The 18,464-nt window shown below is 50.1% G+C and overlaps 1 protein-coding gene across 1 annotated transcript in view; it reads right to left on the bottom strand.

The window, feature by feature from the left end:
- The window catches only part of RABGGTA (Rab geranylgeranyltransferase subunit alpha), a 437,416-nt gene that overhangs the window by 217,135 nt on the left and 201,817 nt on the right, over positions 1 to 18,464 (bottom strand). Inside the window, exon 11 of the mRNA XM_069633985.1 lies at positions 12,575 to 12,626. Within this exon, the coding sequence (XP_069490086.1) occupies positions 12,575 to 12,626 (52 nt within the window). The remainder of the gene's footprint in view (positions 1 to 12,574; positions 12,627 to 18,464) is intronic.

Raw genomic sequence — 18,464 nt, forward strand, 5'->3', positions numbered from 1 at the left:
TGTTGAGCAGCCAGGCTTATCTCAAGAGGGGTCAATGTGAGCTGTAGGGGAGTTACACAGAGATTCACACTGCCAAGTATTCAAATGCACTCTTATACACACAACCACAAGGTTTCTTGAATTAACAATTATTAATGTATTTATCAGTCAGTTAGAGTAAGCCTTCTTCAGAAAGGAGCAATAAAGCCAAACCACTGCCACTAGCCATTCAGTGAGAAAAGGGTGACATGAAAATGTTACATGAGAAGCTAGACAAAAGGGGATACTAGGTAACCCCTCCAGCATCCTATTGTAAGATAGTGTGTAGTGGGTCTAGAAAGTTACGAATGTAATTAAAGTCATTTTCACTTTACTGCTCTGTGAAACAGTTTATCCCAGAGAAGGTATTTAAACCTTTGGGAACTCTGAAAGACTTCCCTGTGCCACTGCACTGAAGGTGCTGTGTGACAATGTAAAAGATGATGCCTATGGAGTTTGTTAGGCTCCATAACCAAAAGAAACACAAAGCTCAGAAATCACATTAAAATACATGGGGGAGTGGGAAAAAGAGAGAGAGTCTCTCTCTCACTCTCTCTCGGGGTGTCTCTCGGGGTGTCTCTGTGTCTGAAAAAAAAAATCAAGTCCTCAAAATCCAGCAAAGTTGCTGGGGGTCTCTAGGTGGAAGGAATTAGTGCATTTCTGAGAATTCTCCCTAACAGCCAGTTAGTCGTCGTGTGAGGATTTGCTGTGAAAAAGATTGGTGGACTAGTCAGGATAAGCACAAATGTCAGGCAACTCACTTAGTCTAATAGATTTTGTGTTAAAAAATCAAGCTAAGCATCACGAATTACAAACCAGACTGTTAAGTAAGACATGCATTACTCACCGTAATAGCATTTCTGATGATTGCATCTGCTTAGATTCACATGCTGTGCATATGGTCCGACATCCAGTAGTAACTGCAGAGTATTGCACCTTCTCTTTCGAGGATCGAAAGGGGATGTCGGCATAGGCGTGTCTGTAACACTATCCCTATCGTGAAGTGTAGTGTACCCAAAATCCCTCACGCGCGGAGGTCCCTCCGATTGCATTTTATCTGCCATGAGGGAGCCCAATGACTATCATGAGTGAGTACATAAAAGAGATAAAGTAGTAAGACGTCTATGTTCCTTCCACCCGGAAGGGTGGGTGCATGTGAATCTAAGCAAATACAATCATCAGAAGAACAAGTTACTCTCTTACCTGGTAACGTTCTTTTGATGGGATGGTCCGACGACGTATTCCATATCTATGACAGACTCCCAAAGCAGTACCAATGCAGGGAGGTGGGAAAAGAATTTAGAAAACAGAAATTTAGCATGCACAATCAAATTGCGGAGTAAAGGACCGCCTTGCCAAAGGCCAGATCCTGCCCCCGGATGGAATCGAGGGAATAGTGACGTACAAAAGTATGTACCGAAGCCCAGGTGGCTGCATCACAGATGTTGCGAATAGGAACACCCCTCTGCAGGGCAGAAGAGGCAGCCATACCCCTGGTAGAATGGGCCCGCAAGCCGACCTGTGGGTGCTTACCCTCCAAGCGGTAACACTCAGAGATAGCCAAAATAATCCAACGAGACAAAGTCTGTTTCGTCACAGCCTGTCCCAAACGCTTTCCAGCGTAACCAATAAAGAGCTGATCGTCCACTCTGACCCGGACATGCGTGAAATATAAAAGCTTAACGCTCTCCTAGGATCAAGCCTATGGAGCCTCTCCTCTTCCTTACCAGGATGTGGAGGAGGATAGAATGCCGGAAGAACAACCTTCTGGCCTAAATGAAATTCCGACACCACCTTCGGAAGAAAGGAAGGATGAACTCTAAGGACAACCCTGTCCTTATGAAACACAGTGAAGGGTGGCTTAACTGAAAGAGCCTGTAAATCACTCACTCTGCGAGCGGAAGTGACCGCAACCAAAAATACAGTTTTAAGAGTTAACAGGCTCAAAGGGCAGGAATGCAAAGGCTCAAAGGGAGCACCCATCAAAAACTTGAGAACAAGGTTCAAATCACAACCGGGCACCAGGAAAGGTGACGAGGGAACACATTAGTGAGCCCTTTCGGAAACTGAGAAATTAAAGGAATTTTAAAATAGGAACACTCTTCAGACGAGGGCTTAAATATGGACAGCGCTGCCAGGTAACCTTTAACGGTACCCACTTGCAGGCCTCTGTGGGCCAAAGAAAGCAAAAAAGACAGAACCATAGGGATGTCACATGCAAAAGGATCCACATTCTTAACCCTGCACCAATCGCACAATTTACGCCAACGGCAACGGTACAGGGACTTAGTTGCTAGCCGTCTGGCTGAGAGCAACACCTCCATCACGTCTTCAGGGAGGTCCCAATCCATATACCTCAACCTTTCAGAAACCAAGCGTGAAAGTTGAGGGATCGGACCTCTGGATGGAGAACCTGACCCCCCCCCCCCCTCCCGTGAGAACAGATCGTCTCGGTAGGGAAGATGACGTGGAGGGCAGATGGACAAGTCGAGAAGGTCCGGGTACCACGCCCTCCGGACCCACGGCAGAGCAATTTGGATCATCCGGGAACCGAACCTCTGCAGTACTTGCGGGATGACGGGGACTGGAGGAAACGCGTACAGCAGTGGGAATGACCACTCCACCACGAACGCGTCTCCTAGGCTCCTCTTGGAGGAAATTCCCGCGACCAGAACCTTTCGCACTTCCTGTTGACACTGGAGGCGTAGAGATCCACTTGAGGGGTCCCCCAAAAGGCGAAGATCTCCAGGAGAATCTCCTGAGCCAGCTCCCACTTGTGAGAGATCGTGCTCTGCCTGTTCAGAACGTCCGCCATCACGTTTTCGTCTCCAGCCAGAACTCGAGCTGCATTGCCTCCCTGCACAGAGGAAGTGACCCTGCCCCCCTCTTTTTGTTGAGGTAGTGCATGGCCACAGTGTTGTCGGTCAGGATCAGGACATTCTTTCCTCGCACAGGGCGAGCTCCAACAGATTGATATGGAGTCTGGACTCCCACGGAGACCAACGACCGCCGACTGTCAACTCGTTGGCATGAGCTCCCCATCCCGTGAGGGATGCGTCCGTCACGATCGTCACCTCCGGCCAGGGCAGCCAAAATGGAGCCCCCCCCCCCTCATCAGATTGCCTTCGTCGGCCAATGGAGCTTGAGTGCCCATTGCAAAGATCTCATCCGCAACCTGGCCTCTGGCACCAGAAGAATGCAGGATGCCATGAGGCCGAGCAGTCTCAAGAACTCGAACGCTGGGAGAGTCTGGGCAAGTTGAAACTTGTGCACCATCTGCTGAATGTGATGAGCCCTCACCTGGGGAGGAAAACACTTCCCCAGGGACATGTCGAGCACTGCTCCTATGTACTAGAGCCTCTGAGTTGGTGTCAAATGGGACTTCTTTAAGTTGAGGGAGAAGCCCAGCTTGTGGAGGGAGCGGCAGGTGATAAACAGATGATCCAGGACTTGCTCGGGAGAGCGCGCCCTGATCAACCAATCGTGCAGGTAGGGTTAGACGTGAATCTCCCCCCCTTTCCTGAGATGCGCTGCCACCAACACCATGAGCTTGGTGAAGTCCCTCAGGGTGGAGGTCAATCCGAACGGCAGGACCCGAAACTGAAAGTGCGAGTCGCCAACCGCAAACCTCAGGTACTTCTTGTGCTTTGGATGGATCGGCACATGAAAATAAGCATCCTTGAGGTCGAGAGACACCAACCAGTCCTGAAGTTGAAGGGCCTGGAGGACTTGAGAGAGTAACCATCTTGAACTTGTCCTTCCTGAGGAATTTGTTCAAACCGCGCAAGTCCATGATGGGTCTCAATCCCCCGTCTTTTTTGGAAATCAAAAAATAAGAGGAATACCATCCCTTGTTCCTCTCCGCTACAGGCACCAGTTCTATGGCACCTTTCTCCAGCAGGGATTGAATTTCCTGCGCAAGGAGCGGATCCAGACTCTTCAAAGAGAGATTCCCGGTGGATTGTCTTGAGGCCTCTGCCGGAAAGGAAGACAGTAGCCGTGGGTTATGATCTCCAGAACCCACACATCTGAAGTAATAGCGCGCCACTCTGCAAGATGCTGCGCCAGCCTTCCCCCAACCGGCGAACCCTGGGACATGGCCTCATGACTGAGCTGAAGCGGCTGCAGCGTTGCCTGAGGGCAAAGAGGCAACAGGCCGAGTGGCCTTGGCACCTGGAGTACTTTGTTTTCCACCTCTGGCACTCCTACGGTGGCCCCGTTGACTGGCAGCTCCTCTCGCTTTATCAAAGGATGAGTAATAACGAAAGGAACCTCCCCTCCACTGCTGTCTCCAGGACGAAAAGGCGGAGGTTGTCGAACTGCAGCGCCCAACGCCTTCGCTGCAGCTTTGGAGGTCTGCAACCTCTCAAGGCTCTAGTCAGCCTTGCTGCCAAAAAGATGTTCCCCGTCAAAGGGCATGTTGAGGAGCCTGGCCTGCACATCAGGAGCAAACCTCGACTTCCGCAACCACGCAAACCTGCGTATCACGGTGCTCACCGCCATGGACCGGCTGACGCAATCTGCCATGTCCAAACCCGACTGAACGGCCTCACACATAGCATCCTTGCCATCCTGAACCATGGCAAGGAAACCATCCCGTTCATCCCCTTCGGGAATATGTTCAGCCGCCAAGGAAACAGTTCCACAGAGTGTGCGTGAAACGAGACAAGGCACAAATGGAGTTGGCCGCCTGAAGCACCATACCCCCTGCGGAAAATACTTTCTTCGCCCAGCCGTCAAAACGCTTGTCGTCCCCATCAGGAGGGATGGTAGGGTACGACGCCTGCTTTGCCGGGGCCGTAGCCGCCTGCACCACCAAACTCTCCGGAGTAGGGTGCTTGGACAAGTAGCAGGGGTCACTACTGGCTGGGGGGTATTTTCGCGGCAAAGACTTGCTCACTGCCGGGAGACTCTCCGGAGCAGTCCAAGCCGCTGCCACCCTTCTTTGCAGAGCCATATGTAATGGCAGTACCGGGTCAGTTGGTGGACCAATGTCGAGGATATCCGTAAGATCATCCTGAACAAACTCCCCTGGGGGAGCAGACCATCCTAAGTACTCGGAGACCCGTGACATAAGTCACCAGTACGAAGAATCGGCATGAGTGCCAGACTCAGGCCTACAAAACTCCACCTCCGGAGAGGTGACCAGCCCACTAACATCATGCAGGGACTGCCACAGGTCCTCAAACTGGCTATGGCCCGAGAGAATCTCGTCAGGCACCGTGTCAGGCACCATGCCATCATCAGAGCCCTCATCCACCTCTGAAATGAATTCCAGATGGCGGTAAGAAGGCACAGGACTGGAACCAAAGCCATGCTTGACCTTCGCCAGAGCCTTCCTAGGTGGTTCCCCTGAGCCACGGGGTACCCCCGTCGACACAGCCCCGAAAGGCGTCGAGGGAATCAGCGTCGTCGAGGGAATTGGCGCCGACGACGGATGCAGCGTCGACAGCATCAACGGCTTCGACACAGGCCTCGAAGGCGGAGCCCCGAGCGTGTCCCTCGACATCCTGGACGCCGACGACGACTTCCTCAGAGGCGGAGCCTCGAAGACTTCACAGGTTCATGCGGTCTCGAGCTCATCAATGTCCGGGACCTGGACCGGGCATGCCGAGAACGATTCCCCTTGTCCGAGCGGGACCTTTCCCGCGAATCGTGACGACCACCCGAGCCAGAAGGCGTGCGAGCAGCGTCTCTCAGCTGATCACGACCGACCCCACTCGGAGGCGCGGACGGACCAGTGCCCTGCGATTCGAGAATCGCCAACATTTTCTTCCCGAAGGAAGCCCATTCCTCCGGTGTCGCATGCTTGGTGGGGTAAGCGACCCGCCGACGGGCGGAGTCCTCGGATGAGGACGAGGAAGGCGACCGATGACGGCGCTTCAGGGAGTGCCTCGAAGAGGCAGAGGAGTGGCGAGACCGACTCCGGGACCGGGACCCAATGGACTTCTGACGACGATGCGGAGAGTCGCCCCTCGAGTCGTCCGTCGAAAGCCCCGCAGACCTCGACTTCCGGGGCTTGGACACCTTACCTACCGACAACTTCTTCTTGCGCTCCCGCAAGGCTTTCAACATGAGCGACTGGCAGTCGACAGTCATCCGTGTTATGGGCCTCCCAGAGGCACCAGAGGCAGGTGTCGTGCAAGTCCGTGACCGACATCTTGAACCCACAGTCCCCGCACTTCTTAAAGCCCGGATGCGGTGTGGAAGACTAGGTAGACATCTTCACGAAGAAATCGTACACAAACAGGTTTGAAGGACTGAGATGAACAACAGAAACTCCAAAGAGTCGAGGCGTACCGAGATTCACGAAGCGAACACGTTCGCAGAAAAAACGGAACTGAGGCTATGGGCGTTGTGCGTCCTACTTATCACATCGGGTGACGTCGGATGAGGTCCGAGGACGGCGCATCGACGCAGGACGTAGACGCCGAAAATGTTCCGAAGCAGCACAGCTGTGGCGATTACTGTCATAGATATGGAATACGTTGGAGGACCCAATCCCCTCGAAATGCTATTACGGTGAGTAATGCAGGTCTTCTGATGCTTGTTAATCTGCTTAGAATCACATGCTATGCATAAACTAGCAAGCAGTACCCGGAGTTGGAGGTGGGTTGTGAGAAGGAACAGTAGTGAAAAGATGTCTTCGTCCTGTTCATCCGACCTGAAAAATCAGACCTAGAATGAGCGTCTTGGCAATATTGTTTTGTAAAGGTGTGTTCAGAACTCCAGGTTGCCGCTTTGCAAATGGACTCTAGGGGAACATTTGCAATGATTACAATGGAAGCCCCAGTGACATGAGTAGAATGTGCTCTAGGCTTGAAGGGCAGTTCTCTCTTAGCAAGAGTGTAACAAAGTGTGATGCATTTGAGTATCCACCTTCAGATAGCTGACTTAGAGACAGGATCCCCTTCTCTGCCAGCTGCCACTGAAATTAAAAATTGGTTTGTTTTCCTCAGAGGTCCTGTTCTTTCCAGGGAAAACATGACTGCCCTGCGCACATCTAACGTGTGAAGGCTTCTTTCAGCCATGTTAGTGGGGTTCTGGAAGAAAGTGGGCAGTTCTATTGACTGGTTCACGTGGAACTTTGAAATAAATGTAGGCACAAATCCAGGGTGAGTGCGCAGAACCACCTTGTCTCTGAACAGTAACGAAAGGGTCTAGTACTGAAAGGGCCTGTAGTTCACTAGCCCTTCTTATAGAAGTCATAGCCACTAGGAAGGCTGTTTTATAGGCAAGGTATTTTAAACTTGCTTTGTGCATAGGCTCAAAGGGGGATCCCACGAGTCTAGTTAGAACCACATTTAAGTCCCATCCGGGAGCTGGGTTAGAAATGGGGGGTGGGGGGATTAAACCTTTTAACCCCTTCCATGAAAGCCTTAACTGGTATTTTACACCACCACACCTTTTGCTGTGACATAGTGTATGCTGAGAGAGTAGCTAAGTGAACATTCAGGGAATTAAAAACCAGTCCTGAATCCAGAAGGTGGGTCAGGAACAATACAATGTGAGTAGGAGAGCAGTCAATGGGATTGACGCCTTTACCATTGCACCAGATAACAAAGCATTTCCATTTACTGGAATAGCATTATCGGGTGTTGGGTTTTCTTGCTTCCTTGAGTATGTCCATACATCTCTGACGGAGTTGAAGGTGTCCAAACTCTATGATCTCAGGATCAAGGCCACTAAGTTCAGAGTTTGCAGGCATGGGTGCAGGGTTTCCCCCCTGTCCTGGGATAACATGTTGTATGGGCAGGGAAGTTTCACAGGAGGGGAGAGGGACATCTCCATCACATGAGAGAACCAGGGTTGGCGGGCCACCAATATCATGGCGACTGGTTCCTGGTGCATCTTGTGCCCCATCTTGTTGAGTAAGGGAGTCGGGGGGGGGGGGGGGGGGGGAGCGTAAACAAAATTCCCTGACCATGCTATCCAGAGTCCAATCCCCTTGGAGTGGTTCTGTGGGTACCTGGAGGCGTGATCTTGACATTGGGCGTTCTCTAGAGTTGCAAACAAGTCGATCTCTGGGAAGGCCCATTCTGTGAAAACATTGAAGACAATGTCATTGTGTATTGGCCATTCGTACTCTACGGGTAGTGGGAAGTCTCTGCTGAGCACGTCTGCCAGAAGATTGAGTTCCCCTGGAACATGTTGGGACAACAGAAACATCCTGCGTTTGAGAGCCCATATCTAAATGTTCTGGGACAGCTTGGATAGCCCTGGAAAATGTGTGCCCACTTTTTTAGGTAGTACATGGCTGTGGTGCTGTCTGTCAAGATCAGGACTATCTTCCCATGTAACTGAGTCTGAAAAGCTTTCAATGCTTTGAATACTGCCAATAGTTCCAACAGATTTATATGATTGAATGCTACTTGCGGGGACCACACGCTGTGCGCCGTCTGCTGAAGCAGGTGAGCCTGCCACCCCGTGAGAGATGCGTCGGGCGTGAGAGTGGCTTCTACTGCAGTGGTGGTGAAGGTTTTCCCCTTCATGCGGTTTTCCCTCAACCACCACTGCAGAGAGAGAAAGAGGGCTGGCGAGACAAATACCAGATCTTCTTATTGTCCGCTGGCCTGACACCACTGGCTGTTGAGCCACTCTTGCATGGGACGCATGCGCAGACGGGCGTGAAGCACTAAGTAAATGCATGACGCCATCATTCCTAACGGTAGCATGTTTTGAACCCTCTCGTTGGAGGGGAAGATGAGGCCGTCTTTTGTCCCAATTAGAGCCTCTAGGAACTGTTTTACTTGACTGTGGTCTAGGATGGATTTCTTCTCGTCAATGGGGAATCCCAGACTGAATAAGAGGTCTATTGTCTTCTGAGTGTTCAATATAGGCATGTCTTGTAGAATTCCCCTGTTTTGAGCCAGTCGTCGAGGTAAGGGTAAACCGGGACGGATAGTCTGCGCAGGTGCGCTGCCGCTACTGCCAGTACCTTTGTAAACACCCTTGGTGCCGAAGCAGTGCCGAAGGGGATACCTTGAACTGATAGTGCTTGTCCTCTATCATGAACCTTAGGTATTTTCTGTGCCCTGGCAACATTGAAATATGCAATCATGCATCTTTCATGTCCAATCCTCCTGTTTTAACAGCAGGATTACTTCCTGTAAAGTGACCATACGAAATATTTGAGGTTTGGCAAACTTGTTCGCTGGCCGCAAGTCTAGCACAGGGTGCATGGTGAGATCCTTTTTGGGTATAAGGAAGTACACTGAATAAATACCCTCGTTTACCTGTAGAATACGGACGGCTTCTATGGCGTCATTTCCTAGCAGGGTCTACACCTCGAGCAGTAGGATTTGCAGGTGGTCCGGCGTCAGGCATCTTGGCGGTCTGAATAGGGTGGTGGGACAAATTCTATACAGTACCCGCGGGCAACCGTCTTGAGTACCCACTGGTCTGCTATCCCCTCCCATGCAGTGAGGTAAGATGTTATTCGCCCCCAACCGGGGTGGCATGGGAGAGAACCTAGATCCGAAGGTCATTTCTGACCAGAGGCTGGGGCGCCTCTGGGGTTGGAACCTCAGCCTCTACCCTTCCCCCGCCGCTGTCCTCTGGGTGAATAAGTGGTGGAGGTATTAGAGAGGGTTTGAGTAATTTTTTGAAGGGACTTGAGTGTTCATGTTCTTTTTTGGCTGTTCGAAGGCATCGTCCACTGCCTTTCCAAACAGGTTGGTCTCTTCAACGGGTTTGTTAGTTAATTAGTGATGCTTGGGTCTCTGGTTTGAAGCCGGAGTTCCTGAGCTTTGCATGTCTCTTGAGCAAGGTACCTTTTGTGCCAGGGATCTACCTGCTGTCTCTGCAGCGTCCAGAGTGTTATTGAGCACATTCTTGTTCACCTGCTTGCCCTCGGAAACGATGGCGACGAACTTGGTCCATGTAGGCTCCGGTACTTCTTGAAGGCCTTCTTGCAGAATCTTCCACTGGACGTCTGCATAGTTGGCCAATAGCGTGGTGTTATTGGCTATACTGGTGGTAAATGCAGCAGTCGTCGTTATTCTTTTCCCCAGTGCATTAAGCCTCTTGGATTCCTTATCAGGTGGTGCTTCTCCTGTAGACAGAGTAACGCCAGCCCGTTTTCTAGTCGTGGTAACCACTAAAGAATCTGGAGTGGCATGACCCTTTATGTAGGCAGGGTCGGTCGGAGAAGGCCGAAACAGCTTCTCTGCCCTATGGTTTACCACTCTGGTTTGTGCCGGTGTCAACAAAGAAGGTGCCTACCTCCTCTTGATTGAGTTCAACCAGGGGATGGCCTGGCTGGCCGGATGTTTTTCTTGGAGTATATCATCCACGAAATCAGAGTCTGATGAGGCCTCTTGAGTGGCGATCTGAAAGTGGTCAGCCGCCTTCTTCAAGATGGCGTTAAACGTCATCTGGTCGCCCACTGGGGAGGCTTGCCGAGCCTGAGTGAGGGAGGGGTATCTAAGCACAGGACATCGGAGTCCTGGGTGGGAGTAGGGGACGTTCAGGGCTGAGCATCAACCTGACGGCTGTCCTGCCAACTCTTCATAAGACCTGTCTGATCATCCACATTGTAGTTTTCCAGAAAGGTGCCATCTTCATCCTGATCATAAGTGTCCATAACATCCTCAACTGTGAGGACACAAGTAAACTCTTCATGTGAATCCTCCTCCAAGGTCCTTCAAAACTTAGATGAAGGGGTAGAAGGAAAGTCTTCTCAAGGTCTCTTGGAAGCAAGGGCCTCAGAATAAGACATTTTTCTAATCAGTCCATGCATCCCTCAAATTTCTCCCTGGTCCACGAGGATGACCCAGAGGGGTCCAGGTTAGAAAAGGGTTCATCTTCTTCCCTGTGGCATCGAGATTTTTCCCCTAATGTGCCTGACAAAGGCACAGGACTCTCAACGAAGTTCTGGCGGGGTTCGGGCCGCTGTGGTGTGTTTTTCCACATGTCTCTCAGCCGTTCTTTGAGCTTTGCCGCCTCCTTTCGACCGCTCAGTCTAACTGCCTAAGTAATCCTAGCGATGCTCTCAGCAATAGTAGGGGAATCCGGGCGGTCTACCGGCTGAACCGGAGGCTGAGCGGTGGATTTTGCCGCCACCGGGACAACCAGGGGCTGAGCGGTGGGTTTCGACGCCACCGGAAGAACCAGGAGGGGGGCTGGGGTGAACCAGGGGGCTGAGCAGTGGATCTTGCCGCCACCTGGGCCTTAAGCCGCGTTTGCGCGTCCTCCTGGAGCACAACATCCGCGTGTTTTTTGGTGTTAGCGCCCTTTACTTTGGAATGCCCAGTCGCAGGCCGCGACTGCGCTTTTGTGGAAGGCTGCCGATCATGCTGATCAGATGATCCTGTCGAAGACTTCAACGGTTCCGTCGTATGTTTGATGTGATGATCCTGTGCGCTCCCGTCGCCGGGTGATTTCCCCGTAGCGTGACTCTCGTCAGGCCTAGAGAGGTCGGGGACGGGCGTCGTGGACCGAGAGCGGTCCGCAGTTAGGTCAATGGCTTCCGATACAGAGGCCTGGTCATTGCTAGTTCCCCCCATCACTTTCGGCAGTTGAAACGGTGGGGGTCGGGGGGAAGAACATTCGGCCTGTGACATGCCGTGGGCCGCCCACCACTTTAAGCAGTGCTCCTTAAGCATCTTAGGGCGCAGGATTCCGGGCAACTCGCTTCTTTGTGGTCGAGGGGCAGACAATTGTTGCACAAGTTAGCTCGTCTTTCCGAGGATATTTGGCCCTGCACGAGGAACAACATAAATGGCATCTTTTCCATAGCAAAAGACAATTAAAGCGATGACAAAACCCAGGGAGCAGAGAGGGTGAAAGAAGAAAGGCATACTTGTAAAGGATATGTCCACCCCGACCCCACTCTCCCTACTGTGTAGGCCGGCCAGAAGGCCCGGCCACGTGGACGGCAGAGCCGCCGGGATCAACAGGCGCCGAAAGTCTGCAGCAGTCTTTGGCGTTGTTTCACAGCATTCCACAGTTGAAGTGACTTAACAGGAATAACGACAAAGTCGATAATAATGACAAGAACGCCATCTCTATGTAAGAGCTCGGCATTAGGGCGACTAGTAATCTAGGTGGAAAAAAACAATTTGAGGGACCACAGCACGTGAGGGATTTTGGGTACACTACACGTCACGATAGGGAAAGTGTTACAGACACGCCTATCCCGACATCCCCTTTCGATCCTCGAAAGACAAGATTTAATACTCTGCGGTTACCACTGGATGTGGGACCACATGCACAGCATGTGATTCTAAGCAGATTAACAAGCATCAGAACTGAGGTTCTCCATATCCAACAATATTATTCTACTTGTAGCCTTTGTCAGCTACATAGGACTCTGAAGGAGCTAATGAGGGAATAGCCTGAGGGTGCAGAAGTCATTTGGATCGATGAGTCAGAAAAAAGCCAAGAGCTGAAAACTCAGAAGATCGAAGAGAGCAATGCTTGGGTTGTATATAAACACTAGGAGTGTTACATTGGGGTGGAGGGGGGGTTTCCTAAAAAGAATGCTAGAGAAGGAATTCAGAGTGCAGGAATGCGAGATTATAGAGACAGATATCTAGTCTTTGTTTTTTTTTACCGAAATGTCTGTGCATCTGTACAGGAATCCTGACACCAGCTCTCGCGGCGACCTAGGTGGAAGGAAAAGTAATGGCATAAGTATGGAACTTTCAAACTCACACCACCCTCTCCCAACATGCAATACCTAGACCAGTCAATCCCCAAATCGGCTATACTTGGACATCCATAAACCATAATGTTAGGAAAGATTTTCTTTCTGTTGCTTTCCCCCATATACTTCAATGGGATACCCTCTCCCTTTGCTATGGTCTACCTCCTGACCTGACTTTCTGGAGGTAAGTAAAGGCCGCAGGCTTTTATGGGGTAACTAATCATCCCCGAAGACTATCAGTACTAGGAGACCTGGTCTCCCATAGTGGAATTCTTGTATTTTTAATGTATTTGTAAAGCTGCTTATATCAACTTAAAATGAAGTGCGGTTAGGATTCTATGTATGTATGTAACCGCACTTCATTGCTCATAACTTTCTTTTGTAGCTTTGTTGTTGCAGTCACAATGTGTCCAGGATGGGCTGGTGGCAGCAGATAGATTTCTGCTGCTTTTTGATTTACTTGTGTACTTTTGCATTTAATTGCATAACAGCATTTAGTGTACCATGCACTCTAAAATGTCCATGCCACGAGCTCTGTGCCTGTCCTTTGGCAATGTTTCGCCTTACCTTTCTTCCTGGCCTCTTCCGTCTGGAATTATCATATATGAAAAGCCCTTTCATGGGCAAAGTCTCTGATATCCTGGGCAAAGTGGCAATCTGTGTGTGGCAGGTGGGGGGGTGGGTCAAAGCCATACAAGATTTCTCTTGAAGCTACTTTTCCTCCATAGTCCATGGACCTCAAAACATTTTGCATTTGTTTTAGTATCCCGATCTTTTTACAGTGGCGCAAAGCCTTCAGCTGCAATCCACTGGGTTTTAGTTCATTGTTATAGGAAAACTGACATCCTTCAGGCTGTCAGTATTGAGAAACGTTGTGGCCCGCAGTGTTTTATGGCCCTAGACACCCTCTAAGGAATTGTTGGCGATTGTACAATGTGCCTTAGCACAAACTGGTGGCAGCAGTAGCCTTTTCTTTTATTTGTGTACGTTTTTATTGAGCCTTAACACGTTTACCACGTGTGGCTCCGGACTGTGGCTAGTGTCCCGGCATGGCCGTGCCACAAGGTCTTTTGTTTGCCCCTTGGGCCATTTTGTCCCTTTGCCTCCTCCCTGCCTTTCCAAGTCTGGGATTCCATTTTCTGGACATACATTTGCCTGAGAAAGTTGCTTCTTTCGTGGGTCTCAGCAGGTCACGTGTGTAGGCACACAGGAAGTGGGCTGAGACTATGATCCCAATCCACACTCCTGTTGCCGGGGTGTGTGGTGTGCAGATGAGCATGAGGACAATAGTGGTCCCTGATTGGACCACTTCTGGCGTGCATGTGTTGGGCAGATCTTGCCATTGGTGGGCTGGGTTTGTGTACTCACCTAACTGTGGATAAGGAGAGGGTCCCTGCACCCGTTCATCAGATCCGAAGAAGGAGCCAAGTATCCTGACGAACTTGCCAGAACAAAAGGACAATCCAGAGACGCACTTGACTAGGTCTGGCAACCGAATCCTGTGGTGTCCCGATGGAGCCCTGCTTTGCACTTGATCTCAGAAGACCTGTGAAGGTGCTTCGAACCCTTTGAGTGGTGGGAACAATCACTCACAATATCACCTGGTAACCCTGCAAGTGAGCCTGTTCGGAAGTGTCCCTGGGCTATCCAGTGGGCTGTGCAGCTAAATCCTTGTTTGCCTTGCAGGAGCTTCGCTGTTTCAAGTTTCGACCTGAGACTTTGGGGAATCGCAGCTTGCCCAACGAAGCACCCTTCTGCTGAATCGCATTGTGCCAGCACCTTTGGGCCGCAAGATAGAAGGCATCATACCACAAGAGTTGGGTCCCCTGTGTCACTGTGCTACAGTGACAGTCACTGAAGACGATTTTACAGTGTTGCTTCCAGTGCCCAGAGACCCTCTACATCATTGTTGTCTTCTTTTCAAGAGTAGTAGCTCCTGTGCCATACCGGACCTGTATCGGCACCTGCAGCGCCTGGCAATTTGCAAGCCGAATGGAGGGTGTGAAATCGTACCTCTGGTGACCACCTCTGTACCTGCCAAGTCTGGACAAAAACCGAGCTAAGGGCGTTGAGTAGTTAAGTCACTTACCGGTGTACCTTTGTTCATCCAATCATAATTACGCATTTTATGACTCTCCATACTTTATTCTGGGAATTATACTTTCCTATAGCTTTTTTGGCACCTGCATTTTCCTATTGCAGCACCCAGCCCTTTCTGTGCAGTGTTGCTGGGGTGCCCCTTAGGCTCTCCATTTTATTTTCTCTGGGGTTCCTTGTGCAAACTACTGTTCCCACGGGTAGGATACTTTTTATCCTTTCTACAATCCCCATTGTGAGATCGGCACACCCCACTTTATGTGGAGTGCTGGGGAGATACATAGTATCCCCCTTTCTCACTGCTCCTGTAACTGTTACACTCACCTGGTCTCTGCAGAGGCGTTGGGACACGGTTGCAGCCCTCCCGGGTTTGAGGACGCTCGGGTCCGACTTCGCCCTTTGCGCTTACCTGGGAACTGGTGGTAATAGGTGATGCTGCTCGGGACTTCTCCTGCGTGGAGAATAGGGGGCGTGAGCATGCTAGCTTGTGCGCCTGATCCCCCTCCAGACCCCTTCTCCCAAACCGTGGTACCCGTGGGATACGCTGTCCCTGGAAAGCTCACCTGTTGATTAGTTTTGCCGAGCACTCCGTCCTGCTGTTTCTGGCAGGGGCACTTGTATGATCTGAACCGAGTTCCTTCACTGGTCCCTTGCACATGGTAATCCAGTCCTGCTGCGACTAAGCCACGATACTTCAGTTAACTGTTCCTGTTTGTCTTTGTCTTTCCTTGTCTGTTTTTGCTGTATTGTAAAGTTTGTTGTGTTGTATTGTAAAGTTTGTTGTGTTGTATTGTGGTCCGTTCCACTTTTGATGTTTGCTCTTTTTCTTTCTTCCCTTGCATGTGATGTTGCCGGCCCGGCAGAAGCTGCGAAGCTCGAGGTGACAGCCGGAGGGAATGAGGAACGAAGCTGCAGCGGTACATTAGCTGGTAAATTGTTAACTAGGGGCGCGCAGGGTTCAAATGTGGCGTGGCCCTAGGACGGATGTTCTAACCTAGTCTTTCTTCTTCTTCACAGGGTCTGAGTTCGTGGATGCGGAGTGCGGTGCTGCGGCGTCGGGATCAAGATCACTGGATGTCAGGAGATGATTCTGCAGATGAAGTGATGAAGCACCGGTTTCCTGGAGGTGAGTATTGAGGAGAACGCCTGGTTTCAAAGGTAAGTAAACTGGTCCAAGCGGCGGTGAGCGTCACGTTGCACGCGAGTGCACAGTAACGCAAAGCACCGGCCTTAAGGATGGAGCCGCTTATGTAGCTGAGCTTCTGAAGCCATGCCCACCAGGTAGAGCCTGCCTGCCACACCCGATTAGTCAGCACATGAAGACCAGGCCTAGGGAGCCACACCTGGTGAATTAGCACATGAGGATGTTCTCCGGATTAAAGGCTTTCAGCTCCTGGAAAGTTCTTGTAAAATAAAAGCACTCCTGCACTGAAATAAAGTAAAAGCACTCCTGCACAGAAAAAGTGTTCCTGCTCACATCTCTATATGAGCCTGGCGCCAAAGGCGCCAGGACGGAGTCCAGCCAGGGACCCTATGTTTATAGGTCCCAAAGGGACATAAGTGAGTCAAGTGACCCATTGCCACCATCACTAGATGGTGTGGTTTTTGTGTTCTGGGGCCTGTGGCCAGGACAGTAACATTTCTGTTTTACAACTATGGCTGGTGGCAGTGGATGTGTTCTACCAACCTGTGTGTGATTACTCGCAGGCTGTCAAACCAGCCGCAGTAATGCACTGAAGGGTCGCCATTCATCTAGCATGGTGGCTTTTCTTTATTCTGAATGTTTAGTGTGCTTGACCTTTCTTTATCCTTCTGTCGTCCTAGGAGGGGAAGGTCCTGGTTTGATTTTGATCTTCGGCAGGAACCCTTTTTGTAGCCCGCTGAGGTTCTAGAGAGTCTGAAGACAGGAAACTAGGGAGGAGTCTGAAACTCTGCAGCCCTTTGTCTTCTGGGATGCCTCCCTGGAACGAGTCCTAACTGGGAGGCTGGCTGTCCTAAAAGGATAGCCACCCCAAAGTTTGCATGTAGCATGTGTTCGGATTGGCTGAGTTCCTGGATAAATGGCCTGGATCTGGAAGCTGAAGATAGGTCGACCACTGGAGCTAAATTTGATGCGGGAGAAGAGAAGACGGCTGTAGCCAATTCCAGTGACTGGAGATGCCTGTTGTGTAACGGCTGCCGGTGCTGAGCCCTTCTTCCATGCGACAGGAGTCCCGAAGAAGACTACTTTGACCCTTAGACTGGTGGGACCAATCAGGCTTAAGAAGACCTGCAATTCAAGTCATCCCACAACGAGCTGCGACATTCGTGGGCTGCAAACCGCCAATACCCTGGGATCTCGAGGCTGAGTGCTGTGCAACATCTTCCCAGGAACTAATCTCGCTTAAACTTCAGTGGACTCCTGTTGGACCTCCAGAAGCAGGATTCCACTCCTTGAAGTCCTCTCACCAGAGTGTTGGACCAAGATAGCGAGACGAATCAATCAGACGACAACCGTTACACATCTGGTATATGGCACCAAATCCACAGATCTGCGAGAAGCACCGAAGAATCCTTTGTTGGGGCCTTTTCCGTCGACTGCTACTGCAAGTTCCCATTCAGTGTCCTTTCTTGCGTCCACACGATCAAGAATCGGAGACTAGATCATGTGCTGATGCATCGTGAAGGTGTCCCTCTGCATGCTCTTCTGTTGTGTTGGTCTTGTGTGGCTAGGGTTATGATTTCTGTGGTTGGGAGTTTGCACATACCATTTGCCCAGGCCTAACGCTAGAACGCATCTAGGGAGCCTTCTACGAAGTCCCTGAACACGTTCTACTAACTCCAATGTCTGTATTTACTTGTTGGATGAGAAATCCTCTGGAACTCTGACTTCCCTGAATCTTTGCCTTTTCCTGGCCTGCCTAGCATTGGACACTGGGCCACCGGCGGCCCCCGTCTGCCTCTGAGAACACTCATGCCCTAGAATAGGGAAGGACTCCTAAAGTATAAGGCCTCTGTCGAGAAAACAGAAAAAGTGTTTTTACTTGCTATGTGTTAGTGCTGTAACAGATTATATCTCTGAAATAGAATAAGTTAAGTGTTACAACGGTCTTACCTACCTGTGAATTGCTTACTGCCATTCTGAAAAGTATAGAAAGTAATCTGCTTATCTTTGAATTGTGTTCCACCTTTCTAGAAAGTAACAGAGTTGGTATTACTGTATTATTCCTGAAACTAAGAGTAACAGTGTATTACCAATAGGGTTTTACCCACCTTGAATAGCATACTGCCATTTTGAATGTGTAATACTGAGTTCTTACTTATCTTTGAAGTGCATACTGCCATTCTAAAAAGGTAATTAATAAGTTACTGCTTATCTTTGAATTGTGTTCCACTATTATAAAAAGTAATATAGGTGTAACTATCATTCCAGAAATAATAATAGGTTACATATGTTGTTAAGTGCTTACCTGTTAGGTTGATAATGCAATTGCATTATTCATGAAACAGAATAACTTCCACAAGAGGCCAGGTACTTACTTATAACTTTGTTCATATAACTATATTATTCCTGAAACTGAATAAGTAACAGTTTACTACCCTCAGGGTCTGCTGACGTTGAATTACATACTGTAATTCTAAAAGTCTACTAATGTGGTTTTACACCCCTTGAAGAGCATACTGCCATTCTAAATGTGTGACACTGTTTTACACACCTTGA

This window comes from Ambystoma mexicanum, chromosome 13 (assembly GCF_040938575.1).
Source record: "Ambystoma mexicanum isolate Mex_15411 chromosome 13, UKY_AmexF1_1, whole genome shotgun sequence".
In the NCBI taxonomy this organism is placed as follows: Eukaryota; Metazoa; Chordata; class Amphibia; order Caudata; family Ambystomatidae; genus Ambystoma; species Ambystoma mexicanum.